This window comes from Vulpes lagopus, chromosome 10, assembly GCF_018345385.1.
Source record: "Vulpes lagopus strain Blue_001 chromosome 10, ASM1834538v1, whole genome shotgun sequence".
In the NCBI taxonomy this organism is placed as follows: domain Eukaryota; kingdom Metazoa; phylum Chordata; class Mammalia; order Carnivora; family Canidae; genus Vulpes; species Vulpes lagopus.
In genome coordinates, this window is record NC_054833.1 from 97,430,841 (window position 1) to 97,452,796 (window position 21,956).

The 21,956-nt window shown below is 45.4% G+C and overlaps 1 protein-coding gene across 1 annotated transcript in view; it reads left to right on the forward strand.

The window, feature by feature from the left end:
* Positions 1-18,842: 18,842 nt before the first annotated feature.
* CDYL2 (chromodomain Y like 2) overlaps positions 18,843-21,956 on the forward strand; it is a 234,434-nt gene continuing 231,320 nt past the window's right edge. Inside the window, exon 1 of the mRNA XM_041771776.1 lies at positions 18,843-18,953. Within this exon, the coding sequence (XP_041627710.1) occupies positions 18,894-18,953 (60 nt within the window). The 5' untranslated portion in view covers positions 18,843-18,893. The remainder of the gene's footprint in view (positions 18,954-21,956) is intronic.

Consider the following 21,956-nt stretch of genomic DNA (forward strand, 5'->3'; position numbering starts at 1 on the left):
CTGGCATCCCATGTTTGTAGGACTCTTTCTGATGCAAATGATAAATGCCCAGTTCAGTTTAGCTTAAGCCCAAAAGATAATTCACTAGGTATTGTAACTGGGAAGGTTGGGTGTTTCAGGCATGGTTGGATCTAGAGGTTCAAGAGATATTTCAGAATATCATCTCTCTCTCTCTCTCTCTCTCTCTCTCTCTCTCTCATCAACTTGGCCTGTCTTTGAATATTGGCTTAATTATGCAGTTAGGCAACCCATTGAGAGCCCATGGCTTATCCTACAGCTGACAACCTCAGCAGGGGAGGGAGTTCCCTTTCCAGTGGCCAGATACTAATTCAGGAAAGATTCTTGTTTGGCCCTTGGATCTCAAGTCTATTCATGGGCCAATCCCTGTTCCTAGAAGATAGGTTAGTGTATCAGATTCCCATTGCTGTTGTAACAAATTATCACAAACTTGGTGGCTTAAAACAACACAAACTTATTATCTTATGGTTCTGTATTTTAAAAGTCTGATGCAGGTCCCACTGAGCTAAAATCAAGGGGTTGGCAGGCTTGTATTCCTCCTGAAGGTACTAGTGGGGAATCTGTTTCCAGCTTCTTCCAGCTTCTAGAGGCTGCACACATTCCTTGGCTTGGGGCCCCCTTTCATCTTCAAAGCCAGCAAGGAAGCATCTTTCTGACACTGCTTCCATCCTCACATCTCTTTCTCCAATTGTCTCCCTCTGCCATTTTTAAGAACACATGTGATTACATTGAGCCTATGTAGCTAATACAAGTTACTGTCCTTTGCTGAAGGTTAGCTAATTAGCATCCCTAATACCATCTGCAATCTTTATTCCTCCATGCCGTGTGAGGTCACATCTTCACAGGTTCTGGGGATTAGGATGTAGCTCCCTTGGGAAGCCATTATTCTGCCCATCATGGGTAGGAAAGATAGTTTGTCAACCTGGTTCACATGGGAGGTGGGGCAGGGTGCCATGACGGACAAACCCACAAGTCCTCCTCATGGGCTGGGAACAGGTTTCTCAAAGAAACAGTGAGTGGCATGAGAGAAGAGGACATGCCTACTTCATGTTCCTTCTGAGGGTATAGGCAAGCTCTAGCAAGCATCTGTTTGCTGAATAGGACTCTCATATGCCCCATTGAAGCTGCTTTGTATTAATAGACTTGTGATTCCAAAGTGGAAGTGCCCCATTGTGATGGTTAATTTTACAAGTCATCTACTTCTCTGAAGAGCCCTGACTAATGCGCACCCATGGAAAGAGAGTCAGGAACCCTGCCTCTGTCCCTTGCTGAAACAATGTTGAAGGTTCAGTCAAATGTGGGAATTCTTGAATCCTCAGGCCTCACCTGGATAAGGTTGGAGAGACACCATCCTAGAGGAAGGAGTCTGTATGACAAACTTCTGACAGGCTTTCTCTTAGAGGGCAGCACATTCTCCAGTTGGAGGTAATTCTCACCTGTAACAAAAGAGAGTGATGGGTCAGAATCCATCACAGCAGCACCTTTTATCTGTCACCTGCAAGAGGCAAACAAGATGGTGCAGATGTTGGCTGGGAGTCCAGTGTTCCTGGTGCTTTGCATAAGAGACAGACACTCCTTCTACCCCCAGAATTCTTCTGTGGTCTGCTCTGCATTGGATGGGGAGAGGCATGCTTCCAGCTCCAAGCACATCTGTGTCCCCAGCCTCATTTGTCCTGGGTGGGCACCCACCCAAGAGTCTTAGGGTTCATGACACAGCTTAGATGTGGAGACAGAGGTGGCAGGGGACTCCAGGCCAGGACACTGTCAGAGCACAGGTAGACAGACATTGCCTGCAATGGACTGAATGTGTCCCACATTCCTATGTTGGAACCCTCATTCCAATGTGATGGCATTTGCAGGTGGGGCCTTTGAGAGGTAATTAGGTCATGAGGGTAGAGTCCTCATGAATGGGATTGGTACCTTTGGAAGAAGAGGCCAGAGAGCTAGGTAGTTTTCTTTCTATTGTGTGAGGATCCAAGAACATGATCATCTGTGATCCAGGAAGCAGGTCCTCACCAGCCACAGAATCTGCTGGCACTTTGATCTTGGACTTCTCAGCCTCCAGACTGTGAGAAATAACTTGTTTATTGTTTAAGTCTGTGGTATTTGTTACAGTAGATTAAGACAATGTCCTTGATAGTCTTCCAAGGCCCAGAAGAAGGCAAGAGACTGATTTATTGCTAATTGGCCTAGGGCAACTTCAGCTCCCCATTTCTGAAGTTTGGAATTGGTTAGAGTCCAAAACTTAGAGGTTATATATATATATATATATATATATATATATATATATATATAAATATAACTGTATTAGGATTTTTTTCCCCTTTATTTGTCTAAACCCTGGAGGAAGAATAACCATGGAAATTAGAAGGAAACATGGAATATTTCTTTCTGAGAGGCTGAAAACAAGTACCAAAGTCCACTTGAGTTATTTATAGAGAGAAAAGTTTGGAGAGAGCTCTTAAAAAAGTGGTAGATGGAATATTACCTTCAAAATGAACATGTCTTCAAGCCTGAGAACATTCTCAAGCTTCTGGGTAGCTCACAAAGAGAAACTGTATCTGGTAAATTTGGGGAAAACAAAAATAGGCTAACAAGTTTGAAAGCAATGAAAGGCTAGTTAGAAAGGTATCTAACCAACTTGGCCATAGGTCTTTGCATACCCTGAAGTCCTGTCCTGAAGATTTCCATTCTGTTTATCTTACTTGAGTTTTTTGTTTTGATAAAAATTTAATTTATAATTGTCCTTTTAAAGGCTTCTTATTTCTTCATTTCTCCTCTCACCCTAACACCCCCTGTAAACTTGCTATTGTTGCCAAATGGGTCATTTGAGTTGGACACAGGAATTAATTCAGTTAAATGAATGTCCAGTTAACGTAGTGAAGCTTTGTCTTATCAGGCATATAGCACTCACTTCAAAGAAGGGTAGTGGATATAATCTATAGGATTACAAACTATTTTGCTTGCTTTGTTTTGTTGATTTATTTTTCTTTATTTAATGGAATGGAACATTTAGTGTAAAAGTGTTCTGGACAGTGAAGCCATATCAGTAGATTGTTTATTTATTTATTTAAAATATTTAATTTATTTATTTGAGGGAGAGAGAGAGAGACAAAGCAGGGTGAGGGGCAGAAGAAGCAGACTTCCTGTTGATCAAGGAGCCTGATGTGGGGCTCCATCCTGGGACTCTGGGATCATGACCTGAGCCAAAGATAGACACTTAACCAACTGAGCTACCAGGCACCCCTTGGTAAATTGTTTAAACCAGGATTTCCTAAGTGCCACATATCCATTACTGGGTAACTTGGTAATCCAGATGCCTGGATTTTACTCCTAGAGATTCTAATTTAGTGGCTCATGCATGAGGTCTGGAGATCTGTGTTTTAAAAACCTTCCTTCACTATTGTTTATATTCCCCAAATGGATGAGAACATACAATGTTTGTCCTTCTCCGATTGACTTACTTCACTCAGCATAAATAATAGTGAAAGGGAATATAAGGGAAGGGAGAAGAAATGTGTGGGAAATATCAGAAAGGGAGACAGAACATAAAGACTCCTAACTCTGGGAAATGAACTAGGGGTGGTGGAAGGGGAGGAGGGCAGGGGGTGGGGGTGAATGGGTGACGGGCACTGAAGGGGTCACTTGACGGGATGAGCACTGGGTGTTATTCTGTATGTTGGTAAATTGAACACCAGTAAAAAATAAATTTATTAAAAAATAATAAAGCTAATCTAAGACAAAAAAATAAAAATAAAAAAAAAATAAAAACTTTCCTTCAGGTGAATTGACCATCCACTATCATCCGGGCTGCTTGTCGGCCTGAGAGCAACGCATATAACACCAAGGGAAGAGAAGCCAGGAGGGATCCACAGAGTCCTGGGGTTTAGCCCCATAGAACTACATCCATAAAATGTCAGGAATGCCCCAGATGGAAATTAGCAACATGGGACAGGGAACAGTGGCAGGAAGAGGAGTTCCATCTTGCAGGTGGTGAGGACCCTGGATCGTCCAGGTTGGAGATGACCAAGGGGCAGGTGCAGATAGGACTCTAAGCTGCCAGAGTCTTGAGCTCACAGATGATGACATATGATGAAGTGAGAGGCAGGATGGATCAGTCCATCAGGGAGGGGCCCAGATGTGCAAGGAACAGAAGATATGGGTGAAGTTTCATATCTCAGACTCCAGAGATAGAGCAGAAGTCACCAGGGGAAGCCAGAGACTAGGTCTGCGAAATACGATGTCCTGAGTGACCTTCAGAGGGGAACTTCAGGAGCTTTCAGAGAGGAGAAGAAATCCGGTTCAGAGACATAGTGTGCATATGCATGCAGATCACTTATTTAGGAAGGTTGGTGGGGTAAGGAAGGAAGCAATACTATGGTATTTTTAGGCGGTTGAGAGGTCATTTTAAGTTTGGGGAAATGTGAGTAGTTTGTAGGCAGAGAAGGAGAGGAAGGTATTACTGACATGGAGGGAAAAAAGAAGGAAGTAGCCAAGAGCCAAGGAATACCAGTGGCCTCTGGATTTGGAAGAAGCAAGGAATGGATTCTCCCCAGGAGCCTCCAGAAGGAGCAAGACCTGGTGACTCTTTGATTCTAGCCCCATGAGACTCCTTGTGGACATCTGACCTCCAGAACTGTAAAAGAACAGGTCAGTGTTGTTTTGAGCCAGGAATTTTGTGGTCATTTGGTAGAGCAGCAACAAGGACTAATTCAGAAAGGGAGCCCCAGTGATGCATTCTATAGAAGTCAGCTTCCGGGGACACGCAGGACAGAGAGGGTGAGGAATGGAACAGAAGGGACAAATGGCATAAGAAAAGATGTCAACATCTAGAAATCATATTTCTCTGGAAAGCTACATTCCCTCTGCTGAAGGATAGTGTGAAGAGCAGAGGATGACTGGGTGAGGAAGATATAAGGGAAAGGAGGGAAACTGAGTGGGAAAAAGTAGAAAGGAAGACAAACCATGAGAGACTCCCAACTCTGGGAAGCAAACAAAGGGTTACAGAAGGGAAGTGGGTGGGGGGATGGGGTAACTGGGTGATGGGCACTAAGGAGGGCACATGATAAGATGAGCACTAGGTGTTATACTATATGTTGGCAAATTGAATTTGAATAAAATATATAAAAAAATAAAGTGTAAGGGGAATACCAGCACACATTGCTAAGTGGATGTATTTGATTTTGAGTGTAGTAAGATGAGGTGGGGCCAAAATTGAAGTGAGAAAGTGAGAGGCCAAGACAAGACTGGTTGGGGAACCCCTAAACCCATGCCATCTGTAGGGAATTCCCAGCATCACTCCTCCACAGTAGTCTCTGATTTCTCTTTGGGTTTCATCTTTTTCCCCATTCTTAGTCCAGGTGTTTGGGGGCCCATCTCCCTTCTACAGTGATAGGCATGCAATCTAGGACCACTCAAACAGCATAGCTCTGACCTTCTGGCCAACTGAAGGGTTGAGGATAAGCATGTGACTCAAGTTGGGCAATCAGAGTGAAGTCCAGGACTTGCCCAGGAGTTACCCGGAAGGGCATTTCTCTCTTTTCTGCTGGGCTTGAACCCAGGAGGGCATGAAAGCAAAGTGTGTCTGAGTTGTAGCCAATACAGCAGAAGTACAAGACAGGGAGACACTGGCGACATTGTTCAAGTCCCAGAATCCAGGCACACCTCAGTCTGCTATAACTCTGGTCTTTTTTGTGTCAATGAATTTTCCTTTTTGCCTGTTTGTAGGCATCTCCAATTGAAATGCTGCCCTTCTGACACCAAGCCTATGCTTGGAACCAACCCCACCCTTCACTTGGCCTTTTGATCCCATTGTGCATTGAACATTTGCTCCCCTGTGGCTTCAACACCTGTGTAATCTATCAAAGAGGACTGTAGACAGGTGACAGGTCATTGATGATAGGTTTTCTGAGTGGTGAGAACTGTCCCCAAAATAGGATACTTTGTGCTGTTCTTGAAATGGTTTCACTGTCAAGTCACAAAGGAGGTTTTTGTCCCCTACATATGTAGGTATGTAACATCACAACAAAGGCCCAAGAAGCAATTTCCCTTTTTTGGGATGAGTAAATATAGAACTAGCCGTTGCCAGAAACCAATGTGCTAGATAAATGTACTCTCATAAGAGAACAATTTTTCTTATAAATGTACCAACTGAACCAGCATTTTTTTAGTCCTTTACCCTTTGCAAAATTTCATCTGCCTGAATCAACTCAGATCAAGACCACCCCAAGAGGAGGGTATTACAATCCCCATTTTATGGATCTGGAAATTGAAGCTTAAGAGGTTAAAACAGGTCACCCCAGTTCTCTAGTGAATGAGGGTCAAAGATGGAATTGGAATCCAGGTCTCTGGGATTCCACAATCCTATTTAATTAACGCCACACTGAGCTGGCTGAGTGAGAAAGTTCATGGCAGTGTCAGGTGTATTTGAGCTTGGAGCATACTCTGCTGCCAGGACAACCTCTATGGCTTCCTCAGACCATTAAATAAAGGTCATAGAAAAATAAGAATGTACTTAGAGTTCAGAGCTTACTAAATTGGTCTTCCTCTCTGATCTTTCACCAAGTCCTGTTGATTTTGCTTCTCAAACAGATCTACATATTTCTGGCCATCTGCAAGCCCTCAGCTTCATTTGCCTGGATGACAGCTGTTGTCACAGGCCTCTTTGTTTCCACTCTTGTCAACTCCAGCCCATTCTCCAAAGTGCACAGGAGTGAAAGAAACAGAAGTCAAGTTATATCCCTTCTCTACTTGAGACCTTTGAGGATTCCATCTTTTCTTAGGATGAAAATCAAACATCTCATGAAGGCTTAGGCTTTTCTGCATGGCCTGGACCCCTCTGACCCCTCAGCTCCATAACTCACATCTGCCCTCCCCATCTCTGAGGTCCAGCCACACCGGCGCTCTCCCAGCTTCCAGTGTCATGATCCCTTTGGTCCCGGAGCTTGTTCCTACTCCTGGGATACTCTAACCATGCCACTCCCTTATCTCCCACATACAACCCCTTCCACCTAGTTTATCCTGCCCACCCTTACCTCTCAGCCTTCTGTATTGTTTTAGGGGGTCCCCAGTTACTGGTCCCAATAGCAACCTTTTCATCTCTTTTCTTTGTAGCATTTACCCCAGTTTATAATGATATGTTTACTTACTCTCATCTCAGCTAGACTCTAAGCTCCATGCGGACAGGGAATATGTTTGTTGATTGCTTCTAATGGGCACTGGTTGCCTGCTTTTTCCACTTCCCATTCCCTTCCTAAGAGCATCCATACTTTCTCTCATAACAAGTATGAGCTTTGAGGGGGGCTGAAGGGTAATCTCATTCTCGCTGTAATGACTGTTATCTGACAGAGTAATGAAGCCCTGAGATAGTCCACACGTGTCTTTACCTGGCCACAGTTGGTTTGTCTTTTCCATGGGCAACTTTGGGCCATTCTAGGATGATTGAGGGAATATTTTCTTATCTGTCTACAGCCCTCTTGCTACCATGAAGGGCATGAGGAAGATAGAAAGCTGACATTCAGAAGAAAGGAGAGCTGTGAGCATTGCAGAGAAACCAAGGCAGAGGGGATTCTTACCCTTTAATGAGGTTACATTAAAGATAATGTCCCAATTCAAAGGTTTCTTCAGTTAGTTTGGGTCATTTCCAGGGTGGAAATGTTTCTCATAGGTGCTGGCACAAATAATTCTTGTTCATTCTCTGGTGGCCTTCTTATGCAACCCTTGTCTACCTTTATTGATAGAGTCCTGGTAGGAGATTCTCCACTCTTTTTTGCATCTAGACCTTTGCAATGGTTTCATTATGGGTGGAGTGTATTCCCTCAATCTTTGACCATCTGGCTTGTGTTGTTCAATGGTATATATGTGGAAGTGACCTTAAGGGGGCTTACACATTTCTACTTGTACTCTTGTTCCTCTGCCATTGCCATGAGAGGAATGTGCCCTGGCTAGCCAAGTAGTACAAGGCAGAGGAGAGCTATATGAAGCTGAGGTGCCACAGTGGATCCCAGCCTAGATCAGATAAAGTCCACCTGACTTCTAGACATATGAATAATAATTAGTGATTACTGTTTTAAGATAATAAATATTTGGGAGTGTGGGGATGCTTTGTTATGCAGAAGAGCTAACCAATACAATTTTCCATGAAAACACTGATCCACTAGGCATATAGCTATTTCTGCTGGTGCCCTGTGGTCTGTGGCCAACTGTGTACATGACTATCTTTTTCCCACCTCCCCCAAACTCTACCACATTATTTGTAGAGACCTCCCAGTAGGATGGTTTAGGCGTAACTTCCCAGTCTCTTCTGAATTCAACTCCTTCAACTTTTGCCCATCACCCCTTCTTCTGTGAGGCTCAAAACAACTCCTAAGGTTGGGTAGAGAGACTGTACTCATGTCATCCCCTCCATCAGCTTGCTTTCACCAGTCCCTAAACTCTAAATCTCATCGTCTGCTTTCATAAAAAATAAAATAAATAAAATAAATGAAAACATTCTTACATTGACAGGCCTGCAAACTCAAGCAAACACTTGCCTTTAGACACCAGTAGCCTATTTAATTTGGCAAACTGCCAGTTTCTATGTGCCAGTGTTGGTCTCCAAGAAGCAGACATTAAGATGGGATCATACAAGTGGAAGATTTATTGGGGGATTGCATGTGAAAGGCATGATAAGGGAGAAGAAGCAGGAAGAGGCAGGACAAGACTTCAGATTAAATCCATGCCTGACACCTGCAAAAGGAGAGTAGGAAGGAAAGAGAACAGGGCAAGAAAAGCCTCAGATCACAGCACAGATATAAGAACATTTAGGTCAGGCTGACAGTGAGGAGTCCTCAAGCTAAAGTCACTCCTTAGAGGAGTCCCATTCTCTGAGGGATGGGCTGACATCGTAGTGCGCTGTTCTCAGTCATTGAGTGGAGTAGCCTAAGAGAAGCATAAGCCTCAGCATGAATGTGATGCAGCCAGACAGGTGGCAGCTGGGGCTGTCCATCAACTGTGTTCCCATAGTGGGGGAGATATGAGCCATCTATTTTCATGGCTACCATGCTCTGAATCTCAGATTGGCCTTCACTTGCTATGTGCTGGATAGAGAAATGTATTCAAATAAAGTATTGAGAGAATAGGAGGTGAGGGATGGGGAAGAAATCAGATCTCTCCAAGGAGAGAATCTGGCCTTTTTAGAATGTATTCTTATGGAACAGACATGTGGACTAGTTGTCTCAGAGACAGGCACCTAAGACAAGGCAGGCACTAACCAGATGGCTTTGGAACAGGTAGCAGGTCTTGTGGTTGTTCCATCAAAATGATATGGATTATCAAAAGGCACATGATAGCAAGACAGGAGTATGAGAATCATTTCTGCACTTTCTCCTTCAAAGCAAAAGAGGAGGGAACACAAAATCTTCAGGACCTGCCTCTACAGACAGACTTGAGGCACAGGAGAGAAGGTTTAGGGGTCACAGTGGTCATTTACTTAACAAATACTGATGTCACACTTCTGTTCAGAACTGTACCCAGGGCTAGAGGAATGTTCCAGGTAGCCTCCATTTGCCCCTTCTACCAGACCCACTCTCCAACCTCTTTCAGCGTGCCCTGGCCCTGGAAGCCCGACTTGTATGGGTAGCATCAGGCTCCAGTACCCTCTGGTTACTAGTTGGGCCAAAAGGGTGTCCTAGCAGGAGATCAGGAGGCGAAGGAAGGGTGGGATCAGTTACTTCTTCCTCTGGCTTCCTCCCTGTGGTCGCCTCACATCTCCATGACTGGCAATTACTGTTTCTCTCACGGGGGCTGATTCGACACAACTCTCTCCTTTGTGGCTCCCCTAATAAGCCCTCCCTTCCTCCATTCAAGACGAGGGCAGTAAATCTGGGTTCCTGCCCCTACACCTACTCCTTTGTTTAAATAAACCCTCGTCTACTTCTCCAGTTCAGATGTGCCACCAGTGTCTTGTGAGGCTGTGTGATGCAGGAACAAGACAGACTTGGTCTGTCTTGGGCAACAGACATTAACTTGGTTGGCTCTGGCTGCCACAACAGAGTACCATAGACTGAGTGACTTAATACCAGAGACTTATTTCTCCCAGTTCTGAGGCTGGAAGTCCAAAATCAAGGTGCTGGCAGATTCAGTTCCCAGTGAGGACACTCTTCCTGCCACTTTCTCACTGTGGCAGAGGGCAGACATGTAAGAGAGCTCTCGTCTCTCTTCCTCTTATGATAAGGACACTAATACCATCACAGGCATCCCACACTCATGACATCATCCAAACCTAATTATCTTCCAGAGACCCCCATCTCCAAACACCGTCACATTGGGGAATAGGGCTTCAACATATGAATTTGGGGTGGGGGATACCATTTAGCCTATTGTAGGCATCAAACAAATTATTCCACAAACATTTTAAATTATAATACAATAAAATCTACAATGGAAAAATGCTTAGTGCTCCCTATCTGGGGTCAGGTGGGCATCAGAAAGGGCTCTCCCGAGGAAGTGATGTGTTTCATGTGCTCTGTATGGGACATGAAAAGAAAGTTTCAAGCAGAGCAATAGCATACATGAAAGCCTGAGGTGGGAAGGATCTGAGGGTGTTTCATGAATTGAGAGAAGGCTTGGCAGCAGAGGACAGCAGCCTAGTGATGGCAGTGAGGAGAATGGCTGAGAGGAGGCTCTAGAGGAGGGTGGGGATCATACGGGAACCATCCTCCAGAAGTAAGGAGTCTGCATGGGAAGAGAAGCTCAGCCTTGCAAATCCCTTTGTTCTGACCCCTCAATGAGATATAATATTTCTATCTGGCTATCCCTTGTTTTACCTCCTTGAGTCCTGGAATTTGAGGGATTCTTGAACTTATTTTTCAATTCATGCTTAATCAGTTCATATGTCTGTTTTCTTTTTTTTTTTTTCCTCTCTCTCGAGGAAATGGGCTTCAAAAACCAAGGTTACCTGCTGATCTTGAAAAGGATATGGGGTCAGGGGCCTCATGGCTGAGCCAAGGGACAAGTCCCCAGGTTGAAACTGCTGAGGAAAGGCTGGGCTATTGCCTTCTGCTCTTCTCATCTTCTTCTGGGTTTGAGAGTGGATGGGAAGATTAACTCCTTGTGGTTTGGGTGGTGAGAGGGTCCAAATGGTTCAGAAGCAGAAATAGCCTAATGTGTAGAGGGCTGGTTATGAAAGGTTCCCAGGTGCCAGGGCATGTAAGACAAAGTGCACTTGGCAGGACATTGTGGGATCTCATTTATTGGGTCCATTATCTGAATTATGAACAATTTGAAATTATGACCAGGAGATAGAAATAAAAGATAAGAGTTTGCAATCATCCTTGTCCCTGCTTGTCTGTGTTGTGGGCATTGTGGGGCCTCTCATACCACTTCTCATGTTTCAGATCATTTAATTAAATTTAATTAGTTCTCTTGGGCCCCAGAAAAAGGAGGGTGCCAGCATTTACTATGAGGCTAGGTACTGCATGAAGCATTTGATCCTGGAAACCACACACAGCCGTTCATTTCATCATTTGGTCTTCCCAGAAGCCTTCCATAGAAGGTATTATTACCCACATTCTGTGGGTGGGGATGTACTGGATCCTAGAAAGATTAGAGAACTTAATTGTAGTCCCTTAGAGTTATATTCCCATCTGTCCATCCATGCAACTATGCATCTAGCCGTCTGTCCAATCTATACATCCATCTACTTACTCATCACCACTTTATCAGTAGTACTCACTGATCATGTTTTATATATTCTCTGCTGGGCAGTGGGGTATCATCAGGGAAGGAGGCACCTGGTCTCTTGCCCTTATGGAACTCATAATCTAGTGAGGTGGGTGCTCAGACCTCTCTGGGTCCCTTAAGTGGGATGTCTTGAAGATCTTCTTATTCATATCCCCATTTCCAAGGTCTCTTACACAGTTGAGGTCTGAACTTGAGTGGCTGGAAGAACTAAGGGCTTTTCAGTGACACATGAGCTACCCCCAGCCTTCAGGGGGAATGTGTTTTGGGTGAGCAGTGGTGTCAATTGCCAAAAACTAAGGGAATTTCCCAGGACATGGGACTTTTAATGGTAAATCCAAAAAGTCCTGGCCAAACTTGGTTGGTCACCATAATTGAGTGGTTCTCAATGGGGGCTCACTCTGGGCAATGATTTTGCTCCCCTCTCAGGACATAAGGCAAAATTTGGAGACATGTTTGGTTGACACAACAGGGGTAGAGGAGCTGCTCCTGGAGTTTGTGGGAGTGGCCAGGAGTGCTGCTAAATGTCCTGCAGTGCACAAGGAAGCCCCCTTAACAAACAGTCTTTCAGTCTAAAATGTCAACAGTGCTGCAAATGAGAAAATCTACCCTAGTTGATGGGAGTACAGTGGGATAAGAGGAGTGAGTACATTCAGCAGATGGGTTGATCTGGGCTAAGATGGAACCTGAATGGCCTTGAGAGCTACCAGGTGATTTAGGACCACCCTCCCCCGACTTCTTGATCTGTGGTTCTGCTGGGTGATTTTTTCTCAGAATTACTCAGTTGTAAGTTAATGACCTTGTTTCTAGGATCAGTCCAGTCCTGCTGAATCAGAATCTGCAGCAAAGGAGACTGAGAATCTCTGTTTTTGTTAACTTTGGGAAACACCGTGCTAAGTCACCAGTGGGGTCAGTCAAAGCTGAGGGTGCTGAGGGACTTGATGTTGGCTTCCTCAGTAGTGGCCCCACCACACCATGGGACCTGGTCAGGTCCTCATGTTCTCACCCACAAATTACTGGACCCATGGGAGGCTAATTGGCCATCTGCTCTATGAAGTCACTCTGAACGGGTGTTCACGCAGCTGGAAGACTCTGGAGGTCAGATGGAGACCTCAACTTGAGGAAGTGGAGGTCCTGAGGTCCAGGAGGACTTGTCACAGAGAGAGAAGGAGTGGGGCCAAGGTTGAGACTTTGAGAACCTTCTCTCAGGAGATGATTGCTGAGGCCCTATGTTTGGGGGAAGCAGGTGGGCTTTTGAGGCCTGACTGTAAACCCACAGTAGAATTCTCTCTACTAGCAGAGTAGGAAACTGTTATCTTTTTGCCTGACTTCATTTATATCCTGCCCTGTTCTACAAAGGATTTTAAATAAATCAGCTTACAAAAAAACTTACATGGAATAGCATGGGAAAATGTACATAAGAATTAAAAAATTCACACCCGGAGGAATCATACAAAAGATTGGGAATAATCTTCAAATTGACTTTGAGCTTCCTACTAACCAAAGGAAAAAGGGAGACACTGTTCATTGAGTAGCTTTTAGGTCAGAGATTTTAAAGATTATGTCATTTCTACAGAAGAACCTGGAAACAGGAGGGACCTTCACCTAGGGGCAGTGTGTAGAATGTTTTTTTGTTTGTTTGTTTGTTTGTTTGTTTGTTTGTTTTCAGCATCATTCCTGCTATGGCAGTGTAAACAGTTCTACAAGACGATTTCTTTTAACACTTGATGGAAGCCAAGAGTGTGTGGAGTGTGTGTATGTATCAATGATTTTAGGGGCTAAGGAATGTTTTTATGGTAGTACCAGTTACTTGGGATGGACAACTATTTTGGTATTGTTATAAGTGAGATATTTAAATTCTGGGCAGATGACTTAGTTAATTCTACTTCTAGAAATCTAGGGAAATAATTGTGGGCACAAATTTATATACCAAGGAATTTGCTGTAGCATTAATTAATTCATTCCTTAAATACGTGTTATTTCTATAGTGACAGGTTCTATTCTAGGTGTGGGTGTGCAGTGGTGATCTCAAAGGTCAAAGAGCTTATAGTGTAGTCTAGTAGTATAGTTCTTATTAATGACACTGTATTGACCTTGACATAGACAAACACAAGTGTGTGTATGTTAGTAGTAGTAGTAGTAGCAGTAGTAGAAGCCCCAATATATGACAGTATTGAACCGAAGTTAATTAGTTTGAAAGGTCACTTAATGTGGAGAACCAGTGCAGCTCACTCTGGGCAAGCCAAGATGAGTCATCTGATGGAGGTAGAAATGTGTGGGCACACCAGGAAGTGCTATATTAACCCTAAGGGTTTAATCATCAGAATGATATACAGAAAGGATAGAGGGCATTGGTTAATCTGGAGAGTGGTAGGTGAAGGTGGGTTAAAATTTCTCCCTCATGTGAAGCAAATGCTATCATTGCCCTGTCCAAATCCCTTGGCCTGACTGTTCAAGTATGCACAGTAGTATCCTATTGAAATATCCATGCCTCTCCACCTGAGGGCCTGCTCTGGCCCATGCACAGGGGAACAAGCTAGAAGCGCTGAAGAGTTACCCATGCCAGGAGCAGTGTTCAGCCAGTGGTGGGTGGGACTTGCAGGGTAACTCTCCTGGCTTCTTCACGTCTCAGGTGGGAAAACTCTGATGTATATTCTGTGCAGACTCCCAGACTTTCCCAGTGGGACTGAGCCCTGCGTTGCCTATGGTGGCTGCCTGCCCAGTCACACACAGCTTCTTTCCCTGACTCATGCCCCCACTTTCCTATGGATGCTCTCCTCAAACTACTTGCACTTGGGTTCTTAACCCAAGGTCTGCTTCCAGAAGAACCCAGTTGTCTTTATGAATAGAATATCAAACACAATCTTATTTAAAAGGTAATGGTGTTTGGCCACCTTGAAACTCTGCCTCCCCCATTTCTGGCTCTTAAACTTGATTCTGGGGTCCTGCTGTGTAACCAAATGCAGACATGTGAGAGTGGGTGGCCACATAACGCCAAGCACCTGCTCATGCAGAAGCAGCCACTGCATGGCTCTTTTTGGGCGGGCTCAGTTGCACACAGATTTGCCCAAAGAGACGTGGGAAGTGGGTGGTGGTGTAATGGAGAGACACAGGAACGGAGAGTAGAAGCAGTCAGGCAGGCTGGGCTTCCTCTGACCTTGCCTCATTGACAGAAAGACACTCATTTCTGTTGGCCTTGTGCTTGAGGCTTTTTGAAGCCCCGGTGAGTGTGGGTTAGTAGGTTGGGGTGGGTGAAGTTCCAGGCTCACTCTATTTCCAGGCTCTAGAGTCAAACTTAGATGGGCTTGAAACCTGGAGTTGGCATTTGGTAGCTCTTTGACTTTGGATGACTTACTTAATCCCTTGGCTCGTGTGATTTTCATTTCATAACATGCACAAAGAATTGTATGCTTTGTACCTGGCATGCCATAGAGTATAGATATAGCAATTATAATATTGGTGAATATGGATGTCCACACATACAATATATATGATATAAACATGTATGTGTGTGTGTCTGTATATCTGCAAAACATAATTAGAGCCTAGGAAATGGCATATGCTTCAAAGTATATATCTGTAGAGAGATAAGATCCATCAATGCAGGATAAAGACCTATTTTCTTCAAAAATTGTTCTCAATGTTAGAATTCTCAAATCTACACAGAATTGGAAAAAAATAATGTAATGAACCCCCAAATATCCATCAGCTAGCTTCAGCAATTATCAACATGTCACCAATCTCTCTTTCTCATGTCTCCCAGTGTTGGTTTCCTGGAGCACTTTGAAGCACATTCCAGCGAGTCATGAAAGCTGGCATCTCCAGTTTGTGCTGTGGTGGATTTAGCCCCTTTCTTCTTCACCCAGGGCTGAGGATCCCGCGAGGAGCCCCAGGAGTCAGCTGTCTTCCCCAGAGCTGTGAGCTCTCAATTGTCCCTCCCCACAGCCATGAGGACTGGTGTCCCCACCCTCCACGTGTGAGCTTTTTCCTCCCAGGTGGTGGTTTGTAGCACTGGTTTCCAGGTCGTATCTCATTTATAGCAGGTACCTGCCGTCTGCTTCTCTAGACTTAACCGGTGTCATTCATGCTGAGCATCTGTCTTGATTCTGGGAAGGCGCTGCTGCATCCACATTTCACAATAAATATCTTTTTAAATGGCCTGGTGTTCAGACTCATTTCTCATTGCCAGGGAGGCTTTTTGACTGGATGACCTAAAGAATTGCTTCCCTGTGACTGACAGGGGAATCCAGCATCACAGCCTCCTCTTCTCCCCCTGCAGGAGGCTGGGTGAGAGCTGGGACTTGAAGTGGCATAGGCTGCTTCCAGCAGAGGCATTTACCCTAGTTACTGCCTGGCTCCCTTGCACCCATGGGGCTGCTGGCTGCCAGCCAGGCAGGCAGGTCCATTTTGGGTGTGCTCCCATGGGACTCATTTTCACAGGAAATCAATGTGAAAGACCTCTGAGGGCAGGGTGAAGTAGGACTCCCTGCTCACTAGTCTTGGTCAGTGCCCTTGCCTGAGTCTACAGGTGGCTCACAAAGGCATGGTTTCATAGCGACCTTGATCTCCACAGAATACAAAGGCTCTACGAGGGAGGGAGTTGTGGTTACAATTCTCTCTGATGTGGACACCCCAAGCCACAAAGCATGGTTATTTCAAGATCTTCATAGGCCCTGGGCACTCTTACTTTGCGAAGCTCCTCCTCCTCCTTCTTCTTTTTAAATTTTATTTATTTATTTGAGTGAGAGGGAGAGCACACAAGCATGGGAAGAGAGAGAAGCAGGCTCCCCACTGAGCAGGAAGCCCGATGTGGGGCTCAATCCCAGGACCCTGGGATCATGACCTGAGCCGAAGGCAGACGCTTAACCTATTGAGCCACTCAGGCGCCCCATGAAGCACCTTCTTACATCACATCCATCATAATAAAATGATCCCATGCCCAGCAGAATGTAATCCACATATAAATGCCAAGTTGCAAACAAACTAGAGGTATAGAACTGTGTTCTTTTCTAGAGTTTTCTGTGAGAGCATGGTCCTGTGAATGTGAGGTCTTGAAGATCAGTGTTCCAGAACCATGAAGGGCCTGAAGAAGTCATCTAAATTCTTCAGTTGTACTTTCCTGTGTTGTATGAAGGAATATATTGCCCAAGGTTGGAATGTTTTGGCATAAAAAATGAGCTTACAGTTCCAGGTGACTCACTGCAGTGGCAAAAGCAAGCTGACCTTTTGCTTTCTAGGTGACCTGAGAAGGCTTTGCAGTCTTTAAATGAGAATGGAATACAGTTTGGAGGGGTCTGAGTTAACTCTGCTGTAATGATTGATGATGCTTCAAAGCCCCTAACCAAATCTGTCTCAGAAGTTGGTCACTAAAAAAATAAAAGTGCCATGTAAGAGCAGGGCCTCAGGAGCATAGTTGGCTGGAGGCCACAAGAAGGTTCCTGAGTGGCTCTGCCTCTCAGGAGATTCATCATTATGTCGACCTGCTGCCCACACTTTGGTTCTCTGACTGTGTCCCTCAAATTCACATTGGCATTTTAACCCCCAGCACCTCAGAATGTGAGTGTATTTGGAGAGAAGGCCTTTAAAGAGGTAATTTAAGTTAAAACGAGGGCCATTGGTCTGGTGCCTAACCCACACTGAATGGTGTCCTTATAGCAAGAGGCGATCAGGACACAGACACATGCAGAGGAAAGATTAAGTGAAGACAGAGAGAGAGGACAGTTGTGTACAAACCATGGGCAGAAGCCTCAGAAGAACCAACGCTGCTAACCACCTTGAACTCAGACTTCCAGCTTTCAGAACTCTGAGCAAATGAATTTCTGTCCTCAGGCCCCCCAGCATGTGGTTCTTAGCAGTGGCCCCTCCAGCAAAGCAATACAGCTCTAGTTGTTTGTGTGTGTGTGTGTGTGTGTATGTGTGTGTGTGTGTGTGTTTTTATTGGAGTTCAATTTGCCAACATATAGCATAACACCCAGTGCTCATCCCGTCAGTTGTGTTAATAGATGTCTGTCTCAATCCCTTGAGGTCTGGGGATTCATCGTCCTCCACCTCTGCCCAGGTCAATCTTTCCAACCCCCCTCCCAAGGACTGGTGTCTGAACTCCACCCATGATTGTGGTTTGGTTGTCTGTGTACACTTTTCAGAAGCTAGCTCTCAATACCTGTGACCATCATGGCTCCAGACCTCTTCCTGAGATGCTCTTGTGTGCCTTGGTTGCCCTCATCCTTTTGGGAGAATTCCTTTCTCCCCTTCCTTGTGTTTCTAATAATAAGTCAGTCACGGCGATTTAGCTGCCTTTCTCCACTGAACCACTTGTCTGGTGCACCCCCCTGCACCATTATTCGTGACCAAGAAATATTTCAGAAGGAGAATCGAACAGTTTTGGCAGCCAGCTGAGGAGAGAGAGTGGTAGGTGACACTGCTTTTCTGGCTTGGGCATCTGGATGGATAGTTGAGAGGTTGACAACGTGGAAGGAAGAGCAACTTTTGGGAGAAATGATGAGCTTTGGCTTTCAACAGCTATGAAGTCAGCTGGAGAAGATATGTCTTAGGAGGGCTGGTTTAGGACTGAAGGGAACAGTCTGGACAGACTCAAGGGGACCAGGGAAGAGATAATAATTGATCCTGGTGTGAGAGAGAGAATGTTATTTTTATTATTTTTTAAAGATCTCTTTATTTGAGAGGAGAGAGAGAGAGAGAGAGAGCGCATGTGGGTGGGCCAGCACTCAGGGGACAAGGGAGAGGGAGAGAGAATCTCAAGCAGACTCCCTGCTGAGCACAGAACCTTCCACCAGCTTGATCTCAGGACCCTGAGATCACGACCTGAGCTGAAATCAAGAGTTGGATGCTTAACCGACGGAGGCACCCAGGCGCCCTGAGAACTGATATCATTAACCAGCCACTCCTGCATCCTAAGAATGACAGCAAATGCCAGGTTCAGTTGAGCCCAGTTTTCAAAGGTGGGCCTGGAACTGTGTTGGGGGGTGGAAACTGGGCAGAGGTCATCATTTTGCAATAGAGAAGGAAGAGAATTTGAAGTTCCCAAGGGCTGTCAGGAGGTAAGTGGTGAGCGCGAAGTCTGGAAGGAGGGAGACAGCAAGAGGAAAGGAGGGCCAGAGATCTGCCACAGCCTGGAGGGTCCCACGTGGAGCAGGGTGATGGGTGAAGAGTCCCTGCTGAGGCAGATGCTGAGAAAGACTGAGCACAAGATGTACAAGGTTTAATTTTAAACTCTCTGCTTTGCTCCACCCCACCTCCGCTTTTGCTTGTCTCCTAAGCACACAGACTTCTTAGCGCAGTTTGTTTGGTTTTGTTTTTGGGAGGAAATCGAGGAAGGGTCTGAGTGTTGATATTTTCAGCAAAGTGAAAGCATCCAAGGTGTGGTCTGATATGTACCCTAAGGACCCCCAGCTGGCAGGTGGGTTTCAAAAGCCCGTTGTCTGCCTCAAGTCTAAACTCATGGACTGGTTGGTTCTGAAGCCTCCTTCCAGATCATTGTGTCCCACTTCATGGGGAGGTGCTCCGCAACATGTGTCGATTGGCCCATTGTCTCCAAAAGGCTCCCCCATGAGAAGTCCCCGAATGACCCACCTTCCAGTTCTGTCCAGTGGCCTGGCCTCAGCAATGTTGTTCAAAGATAGTACAGAAATTGCCCATTGCCACTTTGAGATCACGGTAAGGGAATTGGCTGCACTAAAAGAGGCAAGGTTCACTCAGCAGCTTCAAAAACATTTTTTTTTCCCCAGCCAAGTTTCTGTTCTGCTAGCAGTTCTTGCTTGTGACCTAAAAGCAGCCAGGGCCCCAGGGAACGATGCTGTCTAAACTTCCTCCTATTTACTGGCCTCCCCTCCCCCTCCCATCACCACTGGGCACTTGTGCTTCCCAGCAGCCTTTGCAGGCCAGCCCTTCCTGCACCCCACAGCCCTGCTCGGACCCTCATCCTATCAGATGCAGGCCCGCAGCTGGATGGCAGCCAGTTGCAGCCATGAATGTTGGCACCGGGCTTAAATCCACACTGGCCTCCCTCCTTCCTGCAGTGGGTCCAGCCTGGTCTTCCTGTTCTAACTTCTCCCTCTGTTCTGGCCAAGGTGCATGTGCAGACATTCTTGGTCCAAATCATACTTGAACAGCTGGGATGTATGTTACTACATGCATTCTGAGTTTCGTGGATATGTATTCTGGAAATGTTGTCTGTAAATTAATTTCTCTTTCACACACTGGGTTTGTTTGATCTATTAACATATGTTCCGCTGTCACCCCCAACACACAACTTTACGAAATTCCAGAGTCCTCTTTTCCTTGTCTTTGAACAGAAGTGATTACTTGTCTGGTTGCCCAGATCCAGCTAGGAGCAGGGCCAAGAATCCCCTGTTATACACACCACTCCGTGTGCACACTCATCCAAAATCCCCTTAAAGACTCAGATGCATCCCTTTTATATCCATCATTTATTCATTTGTAAGAGTATTGAAACCCACGGTGTGTCACCGACTATGCTGGGTCATAAAGGCACAATGCTGAAAACAACAATGGTCCCAGCATCCTGGAGCTTGGTGTCTAGTGGGAGATATAAATAAGTAAACAATTTGATCAACTGACATAATAGGAAAAGATGAGAACACCTAATCCAGACTTGGAAGTTCAGGGAAAGTTTCAGGAAGAAGTGCCATATGCATGGGGCCTACAAAATGTTGACATTAGGCAGGGAGGGTGGGTGTGTATTGGGATTAACTACAGCCTTAAGCCGAGTCATATGTCTGTCATATAGGCAAATGCCATAATAGCACCAGACATAAGGAAATAGGGAAAGACATTGGTTGGTGGTTTTTCCATTTCTTGGTTCAAAAGCTCTTTCTTGGCAGTCTCTAAAAATGGTATTGTGGTTTTTCACTTGTAGAATTTGTATTTGGTAGAGTCAAGACATTTGACTCTGAAGAGTTGAGACTTGTTTGGTGTCCTAATAGACATGCCTATCACCCTGTAGTAAAGCTCCAGTTGAACCTCTCAAGGTCAGCCTCATCCCTAAGCTCCAGTTTCTGGACACCTGGCCAAAGTGTCCAGAAACTTCCCAGAGGATGAGTGCCTTAAAAATATGTGTTGAGGGTAGGCAGACAGGGAAAGAGCACTTATTATTTTATAGATGTGAAACCAAATCAGCCAGTAACTTTGGAAAATTTGATTAAATTTGTAGTTATTTCAGGTGACTGAAAGTAGATGACGTTTATTGAGCGTTTGCTGTAAGTTCAGGGCTACGTGCTTGATATGTATGACCTTATCTCACCCTAGAACCACACTGGGGAATGGGAACCATTGACTCCAGTGTAGACATGAGGAGAATCCAGCCAGGCCCAGTGACTTGACTTCTGTCTCATGGTCAATCACCAGGCAGGGGTGAGCCTGGGCTCCTGCCCCTGCTGGCTCTCAAGAGCACTACCCCCTCTTTGTTTTTTCCTGTGCAGAACTGAGCTCCCTTACAGGTCCCTGGGTTGATTCTTCAGGTTATGGTGTGGTCTGGGGAATCTGAGCATGAGAAGAGAAGGAGGGAAGTAAGTGTGTGTGAACTGGCACTTCACAGTCACCTTGACCAGAGGGCGAGGCTGTAGACCAACCCATTCTCACAGCTTCTACAATCAGGCCTTCTACCTCAGGGCCACCCTCAGGGCGTGGATGGGAGCAGAAATCCAGCACAGCTGCTCACATCCAACCCAAAGTGGGAGGTTTTTTCAGCTCTGCGAAGTTGCCATAGCTAGCCCTGGCATGCTCCCTGACATACCAGCACTGCACAACTGCCTCTCCCTCTTGGATGCAACACTGTGTCTTGTCTGCCCTTGGGTGCCCTCAGCACCCCAGTGCCCATTTTTGTCTCCAGGCCTGCCGCATGTAGACTTGAGACTTTGTAGGGCCACCATGGTTCTCTTTGCTCTACTGCAGACTCACACTCAACTGCTGGAAGCTAATATCAGGAGGTGGATTCTGGTTCTGACTTTCAGGGAGGGGAATGCTCACAAATGCTGAGCATTAGGGAAGAGGGAAGAAAAGAAAAAGAAGAAGACGGAGGAAGAAATAGCATGGGCTGCCCATTTGAGGTCACTCAATGAAGCCTTAGGAGAAAGAGGCCACGCATCTCAGGCTGAGTATGATCTCTGCCCGTCAGTTCTTCCCAGCTAACTTAGGAGGTAAGCTGGACCTGTGGGATCAACAGACATTTACAAATAGACATA